Source organism: Centruroides vittatus, unplaced genomic scaffold (assembly GCF_030686945.1).
Source record: "Centruroides vittatus isolate TY-2023 unplaced genomic scaffold, ASM3068694v2 contig_1109, whole genome shotgun sequence".
Classification (NCBI taxonomy): Eukaryota; Metazoa; Arthropoda; class Arachnida; order Scorpiones; family Buthidae; genus Centruroides; species Centruroides vittatus.
The window spans coordinates 418,204-440,684 of record NW_027120710.1 but is presented as its reverse complement, the minus strand read 5'-3'; the positions used below and the strand labels follow the sequence as shown (position 1 = coordinate 440,684).

At 30.7% G+C, this 22,481-nt stretch overlaps 2 protein-coding genes across 3 annotated transcripts in view; both read right to left on the bottom strand.

Annotated features, from left to right (window-relative positions):
• Nucleotides 1-1,947: 1,947 nt before the first annotated feature.
• Nucleotides 1,948-2,700, bottom strand: LOC136976004 (uncharacterized). The gene is made up of 2 exons (XM_067271204.1): nt 2,382-2,700; nt 1,948-2,317 (listed from the first exon to the last, which is right to left on the bottom strand). The coding sequence occupies exons 1-2, from the start codon at nt 2,644-2,646 to the stop codon at nt 2,019-2,021; spliced, it is 564 nt and encodes a 187-aa protein (XP_067127305.1). The 5' UTR covers nt 2,647-2,700; the 3' UTR covers nt 1,948-2,018.
• A 1,675-nt stretch (nt 2,701-4,375) lies between these two features.
• Nucleotides 4,376-22,481, bottom strand: part of LOC136976175 (apoptosis-resistant E3 ubiquitin protein ligase 1) — a 96,931-nt gene continuing 78,825 nt past the window's right edge. For both annotated transcript variants that reach the window (XM_067271401.1, XM_067271411.1), the window contains exons 12-20: nt 21,176-21,297; nt 17,834-17,909; nt 16,233-16,342; nt 14,360-14,539; nt 14,136-14,261; nt 10,444-10,632; nt 9,550-9,636; nt 6,732-6,907; nt 4,376-5,813 (exon numbers count right to left, since the gene is read on the bottom strand). In XM_067271401.1, coding sequence (XP_067127502.1) covers nt 5,711-5,813; nt 6,732-6,907; nt 9,550-9,636; nt 10,444-10,632; nt 14,136-14,261; nt 14,360-14,539; nt 16,233-16,342; nt 17,834-17,909; nt 21,176-21,297 — 1,169 coding nt within the window. In that variant the 3' untranslated portion in view covers nt 4,376-5,710. The remainder of the gene's footprint in view (nt 5,814-6,731; nt 6,908-9,549; nt 9,637-10,443; nt 10,633-14,135; nt 14,262-14,359; nt 14,540-16,232; nt 16,343-17,833; nt 17,910-21,175; nt 21,298-22,481) is intronic.

Sequence of the window (22,481 nt, the reverse complement as noted above, 5' to 3'; positions counted from 1 at the left end):
TTCAGTGTCAGCTTCGTCACAATACGGTGCTACAATGAAATAAAATGGCGGATACTTAAGTATTTTAAAGCCACGCATATAATTACAGTGAAACCTCATTAAGTCGAAGTTTAAAAGATTTTGAAAAACCACTTTGTGTTAGAGTTTAATACCCGAAACTCTCAAATTTTTCTTAAATCATGCAGGCATTGGCGTAGCCAGGGTTTTGTTATGGGGGGCCTAGTAGAGGCTGTAATTTTCTGGGTAAGGGCACCAGGTTAACTGAGGGGCCGTGCCCACCCATGCCCCTTCCTGGCTACGCCAATGCATACAGGTTATGGCGGTTTTCAGAACGTTTTCGAGGATTTTCCAATTAGGACACCCCAAACGTGTCCTAATTGGGATACGTTCGGGGATACATTTCAGAGAATACTTATGACTATAGTCATAAATAGTACTATAAATCATCAGTAAAAGGGTGTTACGTCACGTTCTAATGGCGCAGTGTTTATCTTATATTGCGCGTCAAAGCGGATGGTTAAGAGAAAACGAAGATCACGGACCTCTCAAAGGGTGAAGGGTAAACAGGAAAACAGGTTTGAGTTAAAAGTACCGATAATTTTGACTTAACGAAATTCGTATTATATAGAAAACACTATACAGTTCGACTTATTGAGGTCTTATTGCATATAACACGATCGTTAGTGACTTTTATAATAATTCACTTGTATCATTTCATAGAATATTTATGACTATAGTCAGCGCCGGATTAAGCCTCTAGCGGGCCCTAGACAAAATTTAAATTGGGGCCCCGTTTAAATAAGTTGCATCTAAACAAATCTTATATAATGTGACATTAGCGTAGCTAGCATGGGTGACACCCGGTGCGGATATCGTGGTGTCACCCATAACTTTTTAACTCTTTTATAAAACACTATTAAATTGTAACATCTTCGCACTCGAGCAACTTGAACGCTATATCGAATATGCGATGTCGCGACGTATAAGTTTAGATTTAGAAAATAAATCATAACCATCCATACATCAGTACTACCACGAGACGCGGCCCTAGGAATATTTCTAGATGGCGCGAGAGATCCCGTGGCGTACATTACTTCTGACGCACGGGTGGCTGTTGACATTTTTTTTAGGCAATGGCTAGTCGAGCGGAGCTTAGTAAGAATTGTTAAATACAGCCTTTTCTGTCCTATCGAATTTCGATTCGAGTTTCGAAATCGAAACAGCGAAATCTTCTGCACTGAAGCCGGGCCCCTCCGGATTACGGGCCCTAGACATTTGTCTACTTTGCCTATTCGATAATCCGGCCCTGACTATAGTCATAAATAGTACTATAAATCATAGCGTGACATTACACTGATTCCATTAGACATCACCATATTAAGAATATTGTTCGTTACGAGAAGTGTCGAGTAACGAAAAATGGCGTGCCGATCTAAATTACTGGTGGTAAATTAAGGGAACCAAACTGGATTCGAACCCGAATCCACATTGATAGCGGTGGTTCCGGTTTCGAATTTCGTGTACGATACCTTAACAAGACGATATTCAGATATTATAATATATCGCATTTTCGAAATTATTAAACCCCGTTAATACAACTATCACCGCATAATGGATCCTTCTGAGCCCGGGTTCGAATTCGATTTCGACGAATGATTCCGATCGGGATTTCGTTCGTCACTTAACCATGCCGGATAGAAAATTGACATTTATAACCAAAAATAGGGTGGGCAATACAGGTAGGCTTTACTGTTTGTAAGTCACTTCGCCCGCGTTGTGTATAGTCAGATCACGTGATAAAAGCCAATTGTTTTTCCTGATTTTTCTGTAATTAGAGCAGTCAACAATCCAAGTTTTGGGTATAAAACACGCGAACACAAACTTCAGATACTACACGCTAGTGTTTTACGGTGTTTTGTTATATTTTAGAATTAATTTTTACGAATAAATGATTTAATGATTCAAGTTTATTTTAAGCTGAAAGCTCGTTACATCCAGAATTCGTGTCTTGCACTTGTTTACGATTTTACTAAGAGGGAAATTCCCGCTTTGACTAAAGAAAGGGCGCTATTCAACATGCCAATTACCAAATGTATTTGGTCATTGTCCTTCTCGGGTAATTTCTCTGCCTTTGTTGTTTCGGCCATAACTGTACTATTGTGTACGGGTGAAGAAGTGGTAATGGGAGCAGCAGTTGTGGTAGTTGGTGCTGCAGTTGTAGTCGTGGTGAAAGTCGGTACTTCAGTCACTGCCGAAGAAGTAACGCTCTTAGAATCGTCGTCGGGGATACGTTTAGTACCCAGCGAATTTTGTAAACCTGTAACGACGGACATTTACACCTAAGGCCTACGGAAATTTAAGAAATTCTAAATAAATTTTACCTTTTAGAGCAGTTTTAAACTCCTCGATTATGGTGTCGACGCTGGTAGAATCCACGTTGTCTTTCTCCATTTCGGAATTTCTGTACATCATCATTAAATACTTCAACAAAGTTTTCGTCATAACCGGATCGGGTAACTTGCCGGGACCCTTTTCTATAACCTCATTGGAATCATCTCCATCGTCCACCATTAATTCCTCCTTAGATATTGGATTCGTGTAACACATCCCCATCAAACAGGCAAGAAACAGCAACAGCACTGACATTTTCAAATTCTCTACGATGCTGTCGTGTACAACTGTAACTTTCGGGTGCAGCTTAACGAATTTTTATACCCCATTCTGACGAATTCTGATTGGTCGCTGGTTATAAATTATGTAAAAATTTCTAGAAATATTTTACCTTAATTAACTTCGGTGAAATCATTTTCCCTATTCGAAAAGTTGACTTCTCGTCTTACCATTATCTGAAACTGGTGTCACTTTATAATTGGCCGGGTTTATAATTTCATATTAATTAATTTCGCGTACAAATTTTCCCTGAAATTTTTCTCATTTATCTTCGGTATTTGTACGTTTTCAGACAGTAAATATATTGAGAATAAATTCCACAAATAAATCTTAATTGTTAATTAAGTGGAATGCTGAAAAATAAGTACAAATGTTATTGAATATCAAATAAATTTCAATAAATTTTTAATTAAATTTTTTCTATTTAACTTACCTTGAAAGTTTCAAATGTAAATTTTTAATTGTTAATCAATTTTTTATTATTATTTTATTTACTTATTTACCTGCCCGATTGCCCTTCTAGTAGTCCAGTTAAAGGTGTACTCACCTTAAAGACAATTATATATTAAAGTTTCGGCTTAATTAATTAATCAAAATTTAATCATAATTAAATTTTGGATAGTTTAAAACCTGAGAAACAACGACAAACACCCTTTTCCACTGTTAATAAAATTGAAATTAAGTTTTTTAATTTTAAAATATGGAATTGGCACGAATGCTTTTAATTGCCTTAATGGATATTCTCGGAATTCTTAAATTATTTCGAGCAAATTCTAATTTTATAAATGATTAAAGAAATTAATTTATTTTTGAATTTTCTGTAATTATGTAAGTACTTAATAGAGCACACACGCGAAGATTTACAATTATTATAGAGATTTTCTTTGTTAACGTTCGACATTTTTATGGTAAGATAATGCTACAAATTGCATTTAACTACGAAAAGGTAATTAATAATCATTGTTTATTGCTTTCTTTTACCATATTGGGTTGCAAACAATAGCGGTTGTGCGCACAAAATCCTTTCGTCTTTCCTCCCTTAATCTCGAAAACGGAGTTAGATAGATGAAAGATTACATATATATGGAAACCTTATGGGCAGGAGACCCCGATTAACTATATACGAGCTTCCGATGCAGACAGGAAGTCGGGTTATTTCAATTCAAAAACTTTCTCCCGAAAGAGGTGAGATAGATGACCGGCACGACTCTATTGCTAGCAGGAAAGTATGATGTACAGGGGCAAGCCACTACTAATTTGAGGTATAGAGATCAAATATTTTTAATTAAATAAATTAAAAATTGCAGCCCGGAATCGTGATGATGTCACAATAAATAATTGTTCGTTTAGTTCTACATTTTAATTTACTGTATTTAAATAATCAACTGAGGTATGAAAAATTAAATTTAGACCCTTCTACTTGAAGAGAGATATACATTTTATACTGTGTTAGAATTTCTGTTATTAAAAAGGAAATCAAAGGTTAACTTACCCAAAAATTATATCAGATAATTATTAATTCTTTCCGTATTGAGAACACTAAGAGGACCTTCTTTTTGAGCCCTCAAATCTCGATAAAACCCCCGAAATTCTGATAAAAATTACACTAAAAAAATCAAAAATAAGGCAGGCAGGCAGGCAAGACTCTTTGCTACCTCAGTCAGGTGTATGCTATAGTTAAAACCTAGGCAGACAGACAAATAAATTAATCACAAAATTTCATTTTAATTTTTATACATTCAGCATATACAATACGATAATGGCACAACCATATTCAGAACTTTATAAATTTTCTTTGCAATAAACCATTAACGGTTATTATTCTTAAATGACTAGATACATCATAAAATGTTAGGTAGGAAATAGTTTTTTTTTCTTATACTATAAATATTTAATAGTATTTGTTATCATTTTCATAAAATTAATAACAATATACTATGTCGTGAGTCGTACAACAATGTATCAAATTGAAAAACATACGAAATGCAGTTAACGAAGCTAGAATCAAGAAAAAATCCCTACAGGGCCAGCAAAGGTTAGCAGGAGTGGGTCTTGCTATGCCACGAACTGGGTGCCTAGTCTCGAGCCACGTGAGGAACAATACCCAAATCTTTGAACATTTATCCATCCTCGAGTGGTGACATTTCGAGCTTCTCGCGGGCACTCCTGGTGCAAACGTTACCTTCGATGGCCCCGTATTTAACTACTTACGCCTAGTTTAACTTATAACGAAAATATATATAAATATATATACTATAAATTTTTATATATATATATATTTACACGTATTAAAATAATCAAAAAATAAAAATGACAATGATAATAATACAATTCCGATGATTTATGAGAGTGTCATTTTATATACAATGACCGGTTACTAAAAATTCTGAATAAGTTAAACGTGCAAATTCTATGTAATTTTTTTTTTTCTAATCAAATATACATATAGAAAGATTTATGGGGATTTAAATAAATCCTCTTATTCTATATATATATATACAGAGAAATATGTGAAACTGTACAACGTATTAAGAGTACAAACTCTATTGAGACAATGTAGAAAGTATCAAAAAGGGTTTTGGACCCTTGTTATAATGGAATGAATATCCTATTATTGTACTTTGAAAAATAATAATAATAATAAAAACTATGGCTAGACATTTATGAAATGCTAATTTTCGATAAGTACTTTCGATCTATGAGGCACGTCGATATATATATGTATATATATATTTTTTTTGCATTGTAAGTACTTCTGACAGAAGTTTTATAAATTACAAAGCTTAATTTTCTGGATTAAAAGCCGTGAAAAATAAAGGAAAGGGTGCAGTTCTGGTGATAGAGAAGTATCTTATGTAAAATAGTAAATCCTTAAAGTGCATATTTTTCTATTATTATTATTAGAAATGTAATTGCATATAAAAGACAAAAGTCCACGTTGGGTGAATTTCCGGTGGAAGCGTGGCAATTTCTCACATGGAGCTCATGGTAAAAATAGTATCTTTTAAAACTCGTATGGCACTCTCCCTTACAGAGTTTCTCATATCATTCCGAATCCTTCCGTTCCTTCGTTGATTGCCAGTCTCAAAGCTTTTTCGAATTGTTCGTACGAATCGTAATCCGGTAAACACAACTGGTTAAAGCTGAAAAACAGACATACAATTATTAAATATTAATTAAAGGGAATGTTTGAAATTAAATTGAATATTTAAATATTTCTCTTTAACAAGACAGACACATTCCTGGAAAATAACACACGTTGCAAAAATCTACATCCCATAAGAATGTGTGAAATAATTCTTTCCTACGTCCCTGTGCCCCAATCTATTGTCATAGAACTGTTACGCCGAGAAAACTGATGATGCACGTAATTACTTATTATGGTTTAAATCGAAATGAAAAATATAATAAACATTTCCATTCAGGCTCCTATAAAGTATTATTATATATTTATCAACATGGACATTAATCATTAACAGGACAATTATACTGGTGTTAAACATTTACACAAGAATGAGGAAATGTTTTCAGAGAAAACATTTCCTCATTCTTGTTACCAGGTATTAAAACATTATTAAGCTACCAGGTAGCTTAATAATGTGTAAATGCTTAACACCAGTATCATTGTCCTATTAATGATTAATGTCCATGTTGACAAATATATAATAAATTGAATAAGGACAATAAGGCAATAATAATTTCTATAAAGTATTATTATCAATCAGAAATAGCCAGTTAACTTTCCTTTAACTTTGGAAAATCGATGTAAGAAGAAAGAAGATGCATGTAATCCTCTATATTAAGCGTTTGTTTAAAGTATAAAGTAAAATAAACAATTCACGTAATGATGTCGAATAGTGTTTTTCTTGCATTCTTATATTAATCAAGACAGACTTCTGTATACCACTGCTTTGACTCAAAAATTATAATGCAAAAGTGAGGTTAAAATACTGTGCGTATGACATCTAGTAATGAATTTCTCTAGAACCCAAGGGTGTCAAAAAATGGATAGCGGTTACAAAATTTGTTTACAATTGCCCGTACTTAAATAACAAACTTACCACGTGTGAGCGGTCGGTAAATTTCCAAAAGTCGGAGTGGCAGTAATGTGAAATTTCGGATTTAATTCCGAAAATCCACCGGGAGGTAACTGAGAGCATCCCGTGGTAAACTGCAGCAATCGAGCCATTTCTTCTTCCGTGAAATTTGATACTGCTGTCCAAAACCAATCGAGAACCTATAAAAATTCAGATTTATTGTTACAATCTCTCAAAATAGTAATAAATATTAATATCAAATTTCTGAAGTTGAAAACTTTTCACTGTTTACGAAGATTCTACTACTTTAAAATATCACTAAATACTTTCGTTTTTAACAATTAAATGACAATTGAATCACAAAAATCAACAATCTACAAATTTGAACGTGCATATACTTTAATTTTATTATTATTATTATTTTTATTTTTGTGTTGGGTTTAGTGGGTTATAATCGTTGACACGGTTGCTGTGTACTATGCCAGACCTTAGTCAAGGCATAGCAACCAAAACAAAACAAAAATATTAAATAAATGTCAGTGTATGTGTCTGTATTCAGGAATATCCTAACAATATCACATGTATTCATTATAGTGGCCTTCTGTAGTGTGATGTATAGTGTCTGTGGAATGTATTTGTAGTATGGTTCATAAAGTTGAATAATTTGTGTCTGTTTGTAATCTCTTGATGTATTATATTTGCTATTTGATTATGTCTATGTAAACAATCCAAGAGCTTGCCAAGAGCTTGCAACCAGAGGTGATGTGTTGTATAGTTTCTGGTATAATGTGACATTTTTTGCATGTGTCATTTGTGAGTGTTGTATCTTTGAGTATGTGTCTTCTGTAGTTTTTAGTATTTATGACCTGATCCTGTATGGAAATCATGAACCCTTCTGTCTCCTCAAAGAGGCATCCCTGGTCTAACCAGCTGTTTGATGCAGTTTTATCAACAAAATCCTGGGCCAGGTCATAGAGATGCCTGCTATGGAGTGCCTTTCTGGCCAAAGATTGCTTAATGGTATCTACGCTTTTTATATGTTGTGTCGTGTCCATGTGATGAGAGTTAAGTTTAATGGTGTGTTATTTGAGCCTGCTAGAGTTACTGCTTTATGTAACTGTGATGTTTCTTCATTTTGTAGAAAAACTCTTGCAGCATCTGTATTTGTTTGTAGTGAAGGTTTATTATGTCGATCAGGCCACATGCCATCTTTATGTGGAAGTGTTAATCTTTCTATGGCAGATTTAGAATGTTGTTGTTTACGCTTAGTAAGTGTTGTTCTTGTTTTCCTTTGGAGTTGCTCAAGATCTGTGTGAGTCCAATGTATAACTCCAAAAGAATAAGTTAGTACTGGATGACATATGTGTTTATTGCTTTAACAGTGTGTTTTGCATTTAACTATGTTCTGAGAATAACGTTTAACCTACGTTGGTATAAAGAATACCAAAGTAGGTTAAATGTTATTCTCAAAACACAGTTAAAGCAATTCTTTAATTAATCTTTGCTTTATTTGCAAAGATTCTACAACATATTCATTTCCAAGTTCAAATTCTCCTTACTTACCAGGATTCCTTTTTCTATGTGAAGTGTTTTGCATTTCTCTAGGCCAAACTCTATTTGTATGTCCTTGGAGTATGAATGTGTGATTTATAGGAGTTGATGAAGTTGTTTTTGTGTGGATGCATAAAGTTTTATGTTGTCTATGTACATGAAATGTGACAATGTAAACTGTGTTGTTTTTTCATGTCTGATATTGTAACCATGTTGCTTGTTATTTAACATGTTAGATAATGCGTTCAGGGCTAAGCAGAACCAGAGAGAACCCAAGGAATCTCCTTGAAATAAAAATGGTAATATATTATATTACCATTTTTATTTATTTATGTATATTTATTTATTTTTATTACCATGTTCATCCTCTTTGTTTTATTTTTTGTCCGTTACTAATGATTTGAATTTTTTCAAACTATTGTATTCTTTTAATAGAACGATATTGTTTCTTGTTCGAAAGTTAAAACCTGAAGATGGCTTATTGAATAAGCCGAAAACGTTTGTTAAATTAATAAATTTCTCAGTGAACATTAAGGTGTTTGTTTAAGTTTTTTGTATATTGAATTCTGCTGGGTACGAGTGTGGTTTATATCATTAAGTTCATTATTACTATTGACCAAAATTTTAAAATATTATACAAGATGGCTAGAATTAAACTGAGAGTACTCAGACACATGAAGAGCTGGCTCTACTGAACCAAATTGATTGAAACTCTGTACACATGCAATGCAGATTGTGAGAAAGAGATTCAAGGAAGAAAAAATTAGTTAAAATTTTTATCATCAGGGAGAAATATGGCACTGCAAGGATGACAATTTTAAGGCAAGTGGATAAAATTTCATTAGAAGAATAAAATTACATTTTACACATTTACATTATGTGCTCAATGCAAGATCCTTCTCTGTTGATCACATGTTGCAATAATAAAACTGCATTATCAATTGCTATACATAACATTTCAGGAGGAATCTGGAAGATGTATTGCACTATGTTGGCCTTCAGCTCTGACACAGAGTGCACATGCCTGATAGAAACATACATTTTCAGCTAAACAGTGCCATATTTTCAACTAATTTTTCCTCCCATGATCTGCATTGCATATGTACTGAGTTTCTTTTGATTTGGCTTAGTACAACCAGTTCCATGTGTGCCTGAGTACCTTTAGTTTTATCCTGTATTTAAAGTCATACTTAAAATGTTGTGATTCTGTTTATTGTGTTTGATCCATGGAAAGAATTTAGAATAATAATATTAAAATGTAAAGTTTATTAAATTATAACATTTTACTTACTCTTCTAAATTCATACGATGATCCACTGACAGCATGATTTGCTTTAAAATCAGCTATGCTGTACTGACCTGTACCACACATCAATAACTGTTAAAACAAAAACAAAAGGTCATTTTGCATCAATTCAAAAAGAAATAAAACAATAAAAACGCATTTGTAAAGTTTCTTTCATAAAATTTTATATTTTTTCAAAGACTTTCAGAGAACTGTAGTATAATGCCATGCCCATTTATTAGGAAGGAAATGATTTCTTTCCTCATTAAGCTCGGGTAGATCCAGGTTATATCATAGATTATTAAAGTAACAATGCAAAATAAGCTGTGCAAACCACAAATCATATTTTCAAAACTCTTTCACTTTCTCATCCATCTAATAATAGCAATATTAAGGCTGTTTGATTATATGCTCTTAACAAATTGGAAACTGATTATTTCAGTCATTTATAATTTAATGATTTATATAAAATAACACATTTAACATATGAACAAATACTTTTGATCAGATTGTAATTTGATAATTATTGTAAGTTCAGATATAAATTTAAAAAAACAATAACCACTTAAACCTATTAAATAGTGTTTTATAGGTTGTTTTTTATACAGTATATACTTTGATGCTACTTATTTGACTTAATTTTCATATTTTTCCTGTTTTAATTTGATAAGAATAAAATAAAGTCAATATTTAAACAAAAAACTGAGTAGATATGTTTATAAAATAATATAAAACCACTCTAACTTAATTTTAATGAATTTTAATAAAATTTAGTAATTATTTTTAATTCTCTAGTAAGATTAAGAATTACTTATTATAATTAGTGTAATTTATTTTTTCATATTATAAATAATATTGATAAAAAGAAATATTAATATATATATATATATAGACAATCACCTCAAGTTCATTTTCATCAAATATACAGAGTAAATTATCTGGAATGAGATCGTTAAGTCCTTTAAGGAAATATTCCACTTCTTCTTTCACGCTGTTTGCCAATCGATACTGTGCTAGTGCGTCAAGATATTGTAGTTTGTTCTGATTGGTCACCTGAATTCTCGAGCCATTGGGAATTAATTCTAGTACCTGACAAAAAAATATATATATATCATATCATTAATTTGGCTAACATACAAGGACACATCATTATGAATGACTGTTATTCAAATCATGCAGTACAATTGATCATTTAGTTCCCTCTCTTTGATGAACCTATCCAGCTATTTCTGCAATTGATTTTTCTGTATTATCTATAATGTTTATGATACTTTTCAAAATTATCTCTTTACTTTACGAGCTTCTCAGAGCATTTTTACCCCTTCATTAATCATTTCTTTTCTCTTAATTACTGGGCTTGGAGATCAGATAGATCTAGAATTTTTGAGGTTTTGATGTTCCTAACAAGATTTCCTCATCCTCTTTTTGTTTCTTCGCTTCCATTTGTTTAGTAATTCTTTCCTTATAACTTACTGTTTGTGCAAATTCATGGCTGACTACAAACCTGGGACCTTCTTGTTATTGGGACCTAACCTCTTGTTATTGGGACCTTCTCCAGGTTTCCAATGAGTGCTCATAATGGATGAAGTGGTTTTCAATCCATTAATACTTTCTATATTTGGAATTGTTCTATTCAGATGAAATAAATAACCTTTTGTTTTTGTTAAACCTTTTTTCAATGTCTTCCCCTCAAGAAAGAGTTAAACATGTTTTTATCAGCTTGCTGAGGATTTCATATTTTGCCATATCTGCTTACTTCTTTATGTCAAACATTTTAAACCAGTAGTGGTAAGCCTTCTACAGTGTAGCATCACATGCTCCTTAATCTTTCGTTGTCAGACATTAATGTCCAAGATGTCTCACAGCTTATATGATAAAGAGTTTCTTTACCAACACCATCACTTGCATCAGGACATTTGTCTATTAGAATTGGATGTGCTACTCTCCAGAAACAAAGATTGTAGTATTTTCTTGACATGATACATTTTCCATCCACCTAATATTCCGTTGATGGCCTCACAAGAAAAATGTTCTAACTCAAATGCAATCTGGCATACAGTTTCCATTCATCATTTTTTACTGATGGATGCAGTGTACAAAGATCATAAAGCTATTTCTTTTTCATTGGCAAAGTGGACAGTAATTCAGAAAAGCCATAATGTAGAATTCTTTTGCATAAGAAAGAAAACATTTCTTTTTATACTCTAAAATTTTTTTTTTATTTTGAAAAAAGAGATTCCATTTTCTTTTGAGCATCGTGAACAATATCAATAATTTTCAGAATGTTATTTGTCTGTTTCAATTCTATGTCGTATAACTTAGCATTGTTGAATTCAGCAACTGCTTCAAATTTAAGGAACCTTTGCATCAAGATAAAAATTAGACATTCCACTTCATCATAGAAAATATGAATAAGGGAAGCGTTCTTCTGCATTAACTTTAACTTTAAATATTTGCATTATGAATTACAGAACTCTCATCTCTACTTCTAACAGTTTATTTAACAGGATGCCATGTGTACAGGTTATAAAATCTGTATCTTTCTCTTTCTCAGATAGTTTGAATGAAAATTGGGACTGGGAGAGAGCGCATAATACCGAGTATATTTTGTTTACGTAAAATGAAACGATTCTCTATCAATATTTTACCTATTCTAGTTGATAAATAATTTTAAAAATCTATGCTCAATAAATTAAAATATCTACTGTATGTCCAAGCAATTTCAGTATTAACAAGAGGAACCCAGGAGGTTATCAGCACTGATTTCGACAAAATTTTGTGAATGTGTAGTATTTACTCAAACTTAAACTCTACTAAAGCTGTATGACCCACTATTCAGGCATTCTTAATAAAAGCATGATTAAAGTTTTTCTAGAACTATTAATACCTATGCAGAAGTGCCCTTCATATGTTCATGGTATGATGTGATTAGTTAAGGCTTTGTGTGAAGAGTGTTAATATGCAGGCTGTATCAGATAAATTTTTCCCTTATATTTAGTTTAATATTATTGTTATTAAATTTATGTACAGTTTTTAAAGTCATTGAAAATTTATTTTTTTAATTTTGATCACTCCATATTTAGAAAATATATATAACATTATAATCACATTTTGTATTATTTAACATTATGTAGGTTCTTATGTTATACATCTAAATACATTTATATTACATTTTATACTAAGCATAGGAAGATATTATAATAAGCAATTCAACACCATCCATACTCTTTCCAGCAAAAAATATATTATATGCCGTATATACTATATTAATATGTAGATAGGTCTAATCTAATCAGGAAAGAAAACTAGACGAAGGTTATACTTTCTGCCTGGACGGTTCAGTTTTACCAGAGTGGTATGGGCACCGCTAGGTTCATCAGGTGATCCCTTTGATGTAGAAAGGGAAATGACCAAAGTTGGCAGCTAGGATTTTCTCTTGTATACCACTGTAACAAAGCAATTATCATATAATTGTCTTAAGCAGGATAATCTGTAGCAAATGCAAATGAAACAATCATTTGCACCGACTGCTTATCAAAAATTTCTATTGAAGGATTGTGGAAGAAAATTTTTTAAATTTCACAATAAACAGTGTCTAGAATACAATACGGGGTGTCTGAGAAAAATTTACATTATTATAGAATTTCATTTTAAAAAATGAGCAGTCTATTGAAATGCAGTTTGTGGTAAAAGAAAAATTAATTCAAAACATTTCTTTATTAAAAAAAATTAATACAAAAGCTGAAGTTGTTTTGCATATATTCAGCGAACCTCAAAAATGTCCAAATTGATAACTAATAACTGAACCTGCCAGGTGTTGTTTAGCATTTCTCATGTTACATTAGAGATTGCAGAGATTATCCTTTCTTTCAAAACAGTAACATTGAGAACAGGTGTTTGGTACACAATATCTTTAACATAACCCCACTAAAAGAAATCCAGTGGGATATGTTGGGGGCCAGGGTGTTGTTCCCACGACCAATCCATCATCCATGAAACAAAGTATCAAGCAAATTAAGTACAGAAATCTTTCAATGAGATGTTGCACTGTCCTGTTGAAACAATACAGTTGGTTATAGGTGTTCCAATTGTGATACGATGTCTATTACAATCTTCTGGAATACTACATCCTCAGTAATCATTCTCTGCATGAAGAAAAAACTATTAAACACCTAAAAGCCTTTTGAGTTAATCTTTCTTTTACCAACAAACTACATTTTGATAGATCACTTTGTTTTTTAATGAAATTTTACAATAATATAGGTCTTTTTTGGACACCTTGTATAATGGCTTATGAGAATATAAGAAACAATTATAACAATAGAAATGCCATACCCATACTGGTGATGTCATTCATTTTAGAAGAATGACATCATCATGACATTTTAATAACTCCTTCTGTATTTTTAAATTATTTTATGGAAATTAAACAATAAAAATGACTATATGTGACTGTATTTGGTACATGGAAAGTGTGGTTTCATTTCAGTTGAAAATAGTAATTAAAAATCAGTAACCAATAAAATAATCACTTTTAAAAAGTCATAATTAATTATAATTAAAATGTGATAGATTACGAGCAGTGAAAGTACCCTTAAAAGTTGTCCTGTACTTGAATATTCTTCTTCCGAGAAGTTTAATTCCATATCATCAACATCATTTTCTAAAATATATTTTATTTTTGAAACATAGAGATCTGGATCATCTTGTTCAAAATACTGAAAAAAAGAGAGAAAGATATTTAATCTGTTATTCATCAAAAAAGTATTAAAAAATAAAATATTTGTATATTTAAATATTAATTTAAAAATAATACCTTATAATGAACCCTCAACCCAATTAACTGGGCTAAAAACGATCTCGAAAATCTAGCTTTAACTAACTGTCTGTAAGAACTTCCTAAAGCCGATTCGTATAAACATTTTCCAACAATTCTTCCGGCAAATTCGTAATGTTTCAATTTCAGATGAACCGGTCTTTTAGCATTAGGATGAACCTAATATAAAATTTCATTAAAAAAACTTAATATTTGTGTTGTACTGTTTGAAAATTTAATCAAATAATCTCATTTACACACAAATCTATATGTTGGCATCACTCACCAACATGAAATATTTCAAGCAGAAACGGGACTTCTTACAGAAAAACAACATGTTACAGTGAAAAAGTGACATTGAATATTCCTACAGAAAAATTCAAAATTTTTTGTGTGTTACTTATAATGCATCAAAGTTTATTCTTTGACATCCCATAGTATATGTCTTTGGTTGATTAATTTAACAACTACCTGAATATTTTTCGAAATGTTCAATTAGAATATTTTCTACAAAAATGTTTGATACGCCAGAAATTAGGCAACACTATACTGTTAAAAACTCTGTAATCTTGAAATTCACCCAGTAGAGTGATATTAGTCCAGAAAAACAATCCTACCGGTTGATTTTTGAGAATTTTAAATTTGGATTTCCTTGTGAGCTCTTCTGTGTCTGCCATATTCGAACATTGAATGCATTTGGCATTTCATCTCTTTGAAAAGTGTAACTTGAAGCAGGTTTTAGACATAGACCAAAAACGTTCGTTTTCTGAATTTACATTGCTCTGCTGGGTGAATTTCAAGGTTAGAGTTTTTAACGGTATAGAATATTTTCTGTTAGCTGATTATTAAAAATTTATAATACATCACAGAATAATGCAAAATGCTGAAATTGGACTGTGAAAGTTAGTTGGGGGGAATCCCTAACAATATAAAAAAGTTTCAAACCATTATATAACGGTGCATCGATAAATAACCAGTTAAAGCAACAAACCATGCTACTGCTTTTGGCTGCTTATTTATTGATCTATTCTTATATTCTATATTAAACTTATATATTTATATTACTTAAGATATTCTGAATTGTAAAATCAATAGCGAAATTGAGGCCGAACTTTTAAAAGTGAAAACGTGTACGTCGGACGTTCGGCGCCACTTTCCCGTAAGCCTAGAAGTTTGACAATGGCATTTGGAATGTCGAGCACGATTCCACTGACTTTCCAAACACCATTGTCAAACTTCTAGGCTTACGGGAAAGCAGCACTGAATGTCTGACATACACGTTTTCACGTTTAAAACTTCGGCCTCAACCATGCTAATAATAATTATAGTTTGACGTATATCAAAATTATCATATTTCCTCAATTTAAATATTTTTTTTCCTTCATATAAAAAAGTCTTAAGTAACCAATTTTATTGTCTCAAACATATAAATGAATTTTATTAAGCTAGAGAAACAATACTATTTCCATCAAATAGGTAGTGTTTAGAAGCTCTTCTGTATACAATACTCATAATGTTACATTTAAAAAAGGACTTTAAATTGAATGCTCATTACTAGAAAAGTTCTTTAAATTGACATGGCCATTAAGGAGGAGAAAAAATATCTAATATTAATTCATAATGATTGTATTTATGTGGTATGTTATGCACCAGTTATAATTGCAATAAATGCTGACTGTTGTTTCAGGCAGTGAATATAAGCCATCATTGATAATAATAAGCATCTCTAAGTAAAACTGAGTAAACAAAAGTACATCTGAAAACTGGAGAAATATGGCATTTACATTTCCATCAAGAATCAAAAAGACAAGTGACTCTGATTACGATAAAATTAATATCAAATAGATAAAAATATTTTAAAATTTTCACTTACCAATCCCTGTTTGTCATTTTTGAAACAATGAAACAATTCATTTTCAGGATCGAAAAGAGATGAGCAGATCAGTTCAAACCATTCTCTTCTTAATCCTCCCCAGTCTAATCCTGTTTAAAAATTTAAATCTTTGAATTGCTAACACTTTTTAAAAATAGATAAATTAGCATTATTAAAAATGCTTTTCTATATTATCTGTTTCCTTTTCATAATTAAAGATGTCACGTGTACAGCATGTAACATCTTAACATCTCGACTATCAAAATAGGTCATAAATAAAACAAAACCCTGTATATCAGCATTAAATTTAATCATAACAAAATTCTCAAGACTCATGTGCATTACAAGTACTTTTGACAGATTACAATTGTTACCTTCAAAAGAAATAAGAACATTGGGTTAAGAATTTTTTAAATCAATGTTCTTATTTTTTTGAAGGTAACAATTGTAATCTGTCAAAAGTACTTGTAATGCATATGAGTCTTGAGAATTTTGCCATGATTAAATTTACAGTAGAACCCCTCTAGTCCGCTCTCGGCTAGTCCGTCGCTCCGGTTAATCCGACCATGGTCGGAGTCGAGAAACTTGTCCCGACTCGTCGGCGACTCACCACCCGTCGTGTTCTTCTGTGTTCGTTACAGTGTACTGTATGTAGTAAATACATACAGTATTGCTCTTTTTCATTAATAATAACAGCTTTTGTGCGATTCATTGTAATGTTTTTACTGTAGAGAACAATACAGTCATTCCTGAGTTGAAAGATTGTTTATTTTACTTTTTTCTGATAATCCGACCTTTTTTGAGTTCCGACCATACCCCAGAGTCCCAAAGGTGATGGATTAGAGGGGTTCTACTGTAATGTTGATATTTAACTAACCAGTTTTCTGATAATTCCAATTTTTTGGAAGCCAAATATGTAGTCTGGTTAGTTTTGAATTTGGAAGACAGTCTTACAGCCACACAGAGTTTTTTTAGTTTTTATGGTATTGTGTCACATGAGGCACATTCCAGCATGACTACACTGGCATTCCTTGTGTAAAATATAATACTGTTCTTTATTTTCCATTGTTCACTTTATATTTTAAGTACATATTTAGTCTTCATTTAGAAATCTGGACTACTTCTAATTCCAATCTTGCCAGATCTGAATATCATATAAAAAATTAAAACATAAAGAAATAACTTATCACAAATTTAATTCACAAATAACATATCACATAATTTGAAAAGCAAACCGTACCAATCTTCAAATTTCAGTTTGACGAATCAAAACTCTTCTTAAAGTAGCAATAACGTTTTAACCAGTGTGAATTGTTTTTATGTTATGTGATGGTTTACAAAAAGTTGCATTACATTATTAAATTATAATTATATTCTCCTAATCCCTTATTGATGACTGTGATCTTACCAAATACATTTTTTGGAACATAATACCTGCAACTTGTATTTTTCATCTATCTAATTAGTTTCATGGAATCTAACTTGAGAAATATGGTATATAATATTGTGATATTTTTATTTTGATATGTAAATTAATATGAGTTTAAAAATTAATTGCATTTAAAATTTTTAAAATTTAAAATTATAAAGGTTATATTTACCTTGTTCTCCAAGAAATGTTATTTCAAAGTTTTTACACCAATCACTTATTCCAAATCCTTTTGTGCATTTCATAGACTACAAGAGATATTAACTGTAGATTATTAAAATTATACATTAATCTATTGTTATATTGATAAAGCATCCTTAATTTAAATAATATATCATTATTTTGTATAAATATTTATAAAAATAAACACATTTATATACAATTTATAATAAATTATATTCAATTTAATTAATTAATATAGTTATCTATATAATATTCTTTGATGAATTTTAACTATAAAAAATTATTTAAACTCTACATTTTAAACTATTAATGTATTTGCAATAGTTTTATAATTTAAAATACACTTTGGCTTGTCTGCCTTTTCCAAAGTATTTAATAAAAAAAAGCAAAGAAAACCAAAAAAATACAAAAAAGAAATAAGAAACAAATCGAAAAAGTTTCCTCAAGCTTCTTTTAAAAGGTTCATAATTACAAAATCATTACAAATTATCATATACATTATCAAATTGTTCATAATGACTTAATGGGTCTAAACAATGAAATGAGAGTTTTTTTTGGTTCACAATAGCATAGCATAGATTATAAATTATTAAATTTGTTTAAAGACTTTAGAGATTCCATTGGATATTATAAAGAAATTTAATCTGATATTAAACAGTGATATTTTTCCTTCAATACAGGTACTCCTCACTTTACGACCTATCTGCTTAATGACCACTCACACTTACGACCAATCGAACTTCGACTGCAATTCGGGGAATCCCCTTTCTCGGCTTGAGTGTCGATCAGTGGCGAATGGTGACATGCACACTAAGCGTACTATAATTGTCTTATAGTACTATAATAGGCTAATAGCGTACTATAATAGTCTTTTTATGAATAAATTTGAAGTTTGTTGCATAATTTGTATAATTTTACAACGATCCTATATTCCCGGCGCAAGCTCCTCGCTTAACGACGTAGTTGTCTGAACGGAACTCGGTCGTAAAGTGAGGAGTACCTGTATTTAATTTTATCTAAATCTGTGGTAATGAATATCTGCATTTCATTGACACTACTTTTCAAGAGTAGTTGTTAACTAATCATAATTGATAAACAAAAATATTTTATAATGATATCAAGATAATCAATGTTTTTTATATTATAAAGTGAAATGAAAAGAAACCAAAATGTTTTAAAATGTAGTTGTATTTTTTTATACATTTCTTTCTTATGTTTATATAGGAACCACAATGTTGTATAGATCTTTATTTCACAAAACTGCAGCAAACTTTCTTTTATAAAATCCACTTGCTATTCATCTCCAACAACTTTCATGCAGAGATCATCAGAAATGAATTTTTGCAAAATAAAAAATATCTATTGAAATAGTATTTATATCCATGATAATTGTTTGGAATAATTAAATAAATATTACTTAAAAATTGTTCTATTTTTCAAAACTTGATAGCATTAATATAATTTTTATCATATCTTAAATTTATTTAATTTAAAATATATTCTCTCCATCTCAAATTAGTACTGTAGAGTCTTGTCCCCATACTTTTCCTATTAGCAATTGAATTGTCTATCTAACTCCTTTCAGGAAAAGTTTTGAATTGAAATAATGTGACTTTTAGGTTGTGTCGGAAGATCATATTTAGTTAATTTGATCCTCCTGCCTCTAAGCTTGCCACATCTGGCCTTGAATTTCATTGATCTAATCTTAAGATTAAGGAAAGACAGACGGATGACAGTGGAAATTTTAGATTTACAAGTTTTTCAAATTGCAGCCCAATAATTTTTATGAAAATTTGTATAAAATTGTCACAACTTTATACAAGATGCATATCTTGGCATAATGTATATATAAATAACATAAAAATAACGAAAATAACAATGAAAGGAATTAAAATGCTTCAAATGAAGTCAGAAAATAAGTGTTAAACATTAAGTGTTTTAATTCTTTTTGTTATTAAATATCATTCAGAATCAAATCAGCCTGTAAAATATATATTTGAACTTTATTTCATATAGCATGCATTAAAAAATTGAAACTGAAATTAAAATGAACATTTCCTCTAGAAGATAAAATATTTCATTTTTAGAATGATAAACTGTATACAGTAGAAGTCCATTAAACCAGCACCCAATAATCCAGAATATCTGGTAACTCTGCACCATCTGAAAAGTGCCCAATAATTCATAATTATGCAATCATAATTCATCATGTTAGTATTATGCAATTCCGAATTTGTTTAGATGTGTGGTCTGTTAAAGACCTGAGCATGAATACAGAATGTACTGTACAATACTGTACTAATAAGACCATCTTCACCAAATGTTTCAATCAGAAATTTCCCTAGTAGAGAAATTACAAGAGATGGTACCCCTATCCCCCATCCTGTGTAAATATGACTGTAGGCAGTGCTATCTTATAAAGAGAGCACAACTCATGCAGCTGTGTCAAATAACACCAAACATTCAATGTGGTATTCTTCCAGCTAATTTTTGGACAAAACTTTTCAAAGAAAAAAGTTTTTCAAAATGTATTAGACTGAAAAGCCACACTAAACTGTCACTTGTAGTGAAGAAAATGGCTTCACCGTGTATGCATGTGGATTAGAAAGTTGCTCATAACAGTTGTATGTTCATTTGTCCATGCATTGAAAGACAGTTTATCTGTCCAAAACACAGTTTACAACTACTATAATTCCTGCATATTTGATAAAGCCCATGTGGAAAATGTTCCCTTCTATGCAGTATCAACCGATAAAAGCTGGTACAATGATTGCAATTTGTACGGATAAAGATTTCAGATGCCATAAAAGATGTTTCATTTGGCTTGACTGAATAAATGTATGCCAACACTTGAACATCAAGAGAGGATGCCTCCCAGAAGGACTTTCAATGGGAAAGTGCTCCCTAACATAACCTCACAATTCAACTTTATTCAGATGATGAATTTTTATCAGTGCCATATATTGTCACTTTTACTTGTCAAAAAAATTCCATCTTACCTATAGTAAAAAATCACACTTCAGTGAAATGCTTTTATGGACTTTTGGTTGACCCAAATAATGACAAATTGAAAGAAGATAAAATTTTGAAAGTTTTAATATAGTTTTCTAGGGTAAGTGTATAACAAAAATAAGGAATATATGGCCGTACAACATATAAAAAACAGTAAATAGAGAATATATCACACTTTTGTTTATTTTTTTCTTAATTTTTAAATAAATAAAATTGTGAATAAAGATTAAAATTAAACAGAGAAAATTGTCTCAAACTTATTGTTATATTTTTTGATTAACATTGAAATGTTTATAAAAGAATCAAATAGAATACTTACAGAATCTAATAATTTTTCTCTCGAAATTTTCAATGAAAGTTTATCGTGGAAATGTTTTTGATGAAGTTTGCGAATTTCATGATAAAAGAAATCTTGCTTATCTTTAAATGTTTCCGAACCACCTAATGAATAACATTATGTAATAATGTATTATAATATTCTTTAAAACTTTTTCAATTATTAAATTCAAAGACCAATGACTTAATCATGCTATGAATTACTTCACAAAAATATTTGAAAATTCAATATTTGTACATGTAATAAATAATTTTTCATTTCTAATAGTTTAATGTTAAAATGTATTTTTAATTTTTCAATTTAAATATAAGTTATATTAAATTTACAAAAGATTTGAGAAAATATTTAAAGTATTTTAATGTTTTTAAACAAATTAAATTTATAGTTTTATTTACATAAAATGTTACGAAAACTAGTATATTTTAAATTATTATTTACAGATTTTCAGTTTAATTATAAGCTTAATTGGATATTATTAAAGTAAAAAGATTTCCTACAGAAAATATCAATGAACACTATAGATATATAACAACTTAACCTAATTACTTTTTAAAATTATAATAGTAATATTTAGATACTTCTATATGCTTTTTGAATGTTACAAAGGCTTTCTAGAAAGAAATACAGTCAACTCTGCGTAAGTCATCACCTGGATAACTCGACGCCATAGGTTAATTAGTCAGTTTTCTGTGGTCCCGGCCGACTTACGTAGGCATTAATGTTAAAAAACTCGGTTTACTCGACATCGTTTAACTCGTCGCCACTGGATAAATCAACATACTTTTTCTGTTTCACACTTTTTAGACGTCTGATAAGTCGACTCCCCTCCTGAAAAAATGAGTTCACACCATACAATAAGCTGTGTGGTGTGAACTCATTTTTCAGGGGGGAGTCGACTTATCAGAATTCTAAAAAGTGTGAAACAGAAAAAGTATGTTGATTTATCCAGTAGTGACGAGTTAAGCGATGTCGAGTAAACCGAGTTTTTTAACATTAATAACATTAATGCCTACGTAAGTCAGCCGGGACCACAAAAAACTGATTACGTAACTGACGAGTGTCGAGTTATCCGGGTGATGACTTACGCGGAGTCGACTGTATTTTTAGAAATTCACCTATATTGAATTTAATAGAAAGTTTCAATAAAATATATTTTAAAATAAGTTTGTAAATTGTTAAGACAATACCAAAAGTTAATATACTTATTATTTAAAAATGCAGCTGCTTTGTTTTAATTCAAAGTAGTAATATTTTGGAAACTTATTTATATTGAAAGCTTAAATTGAAT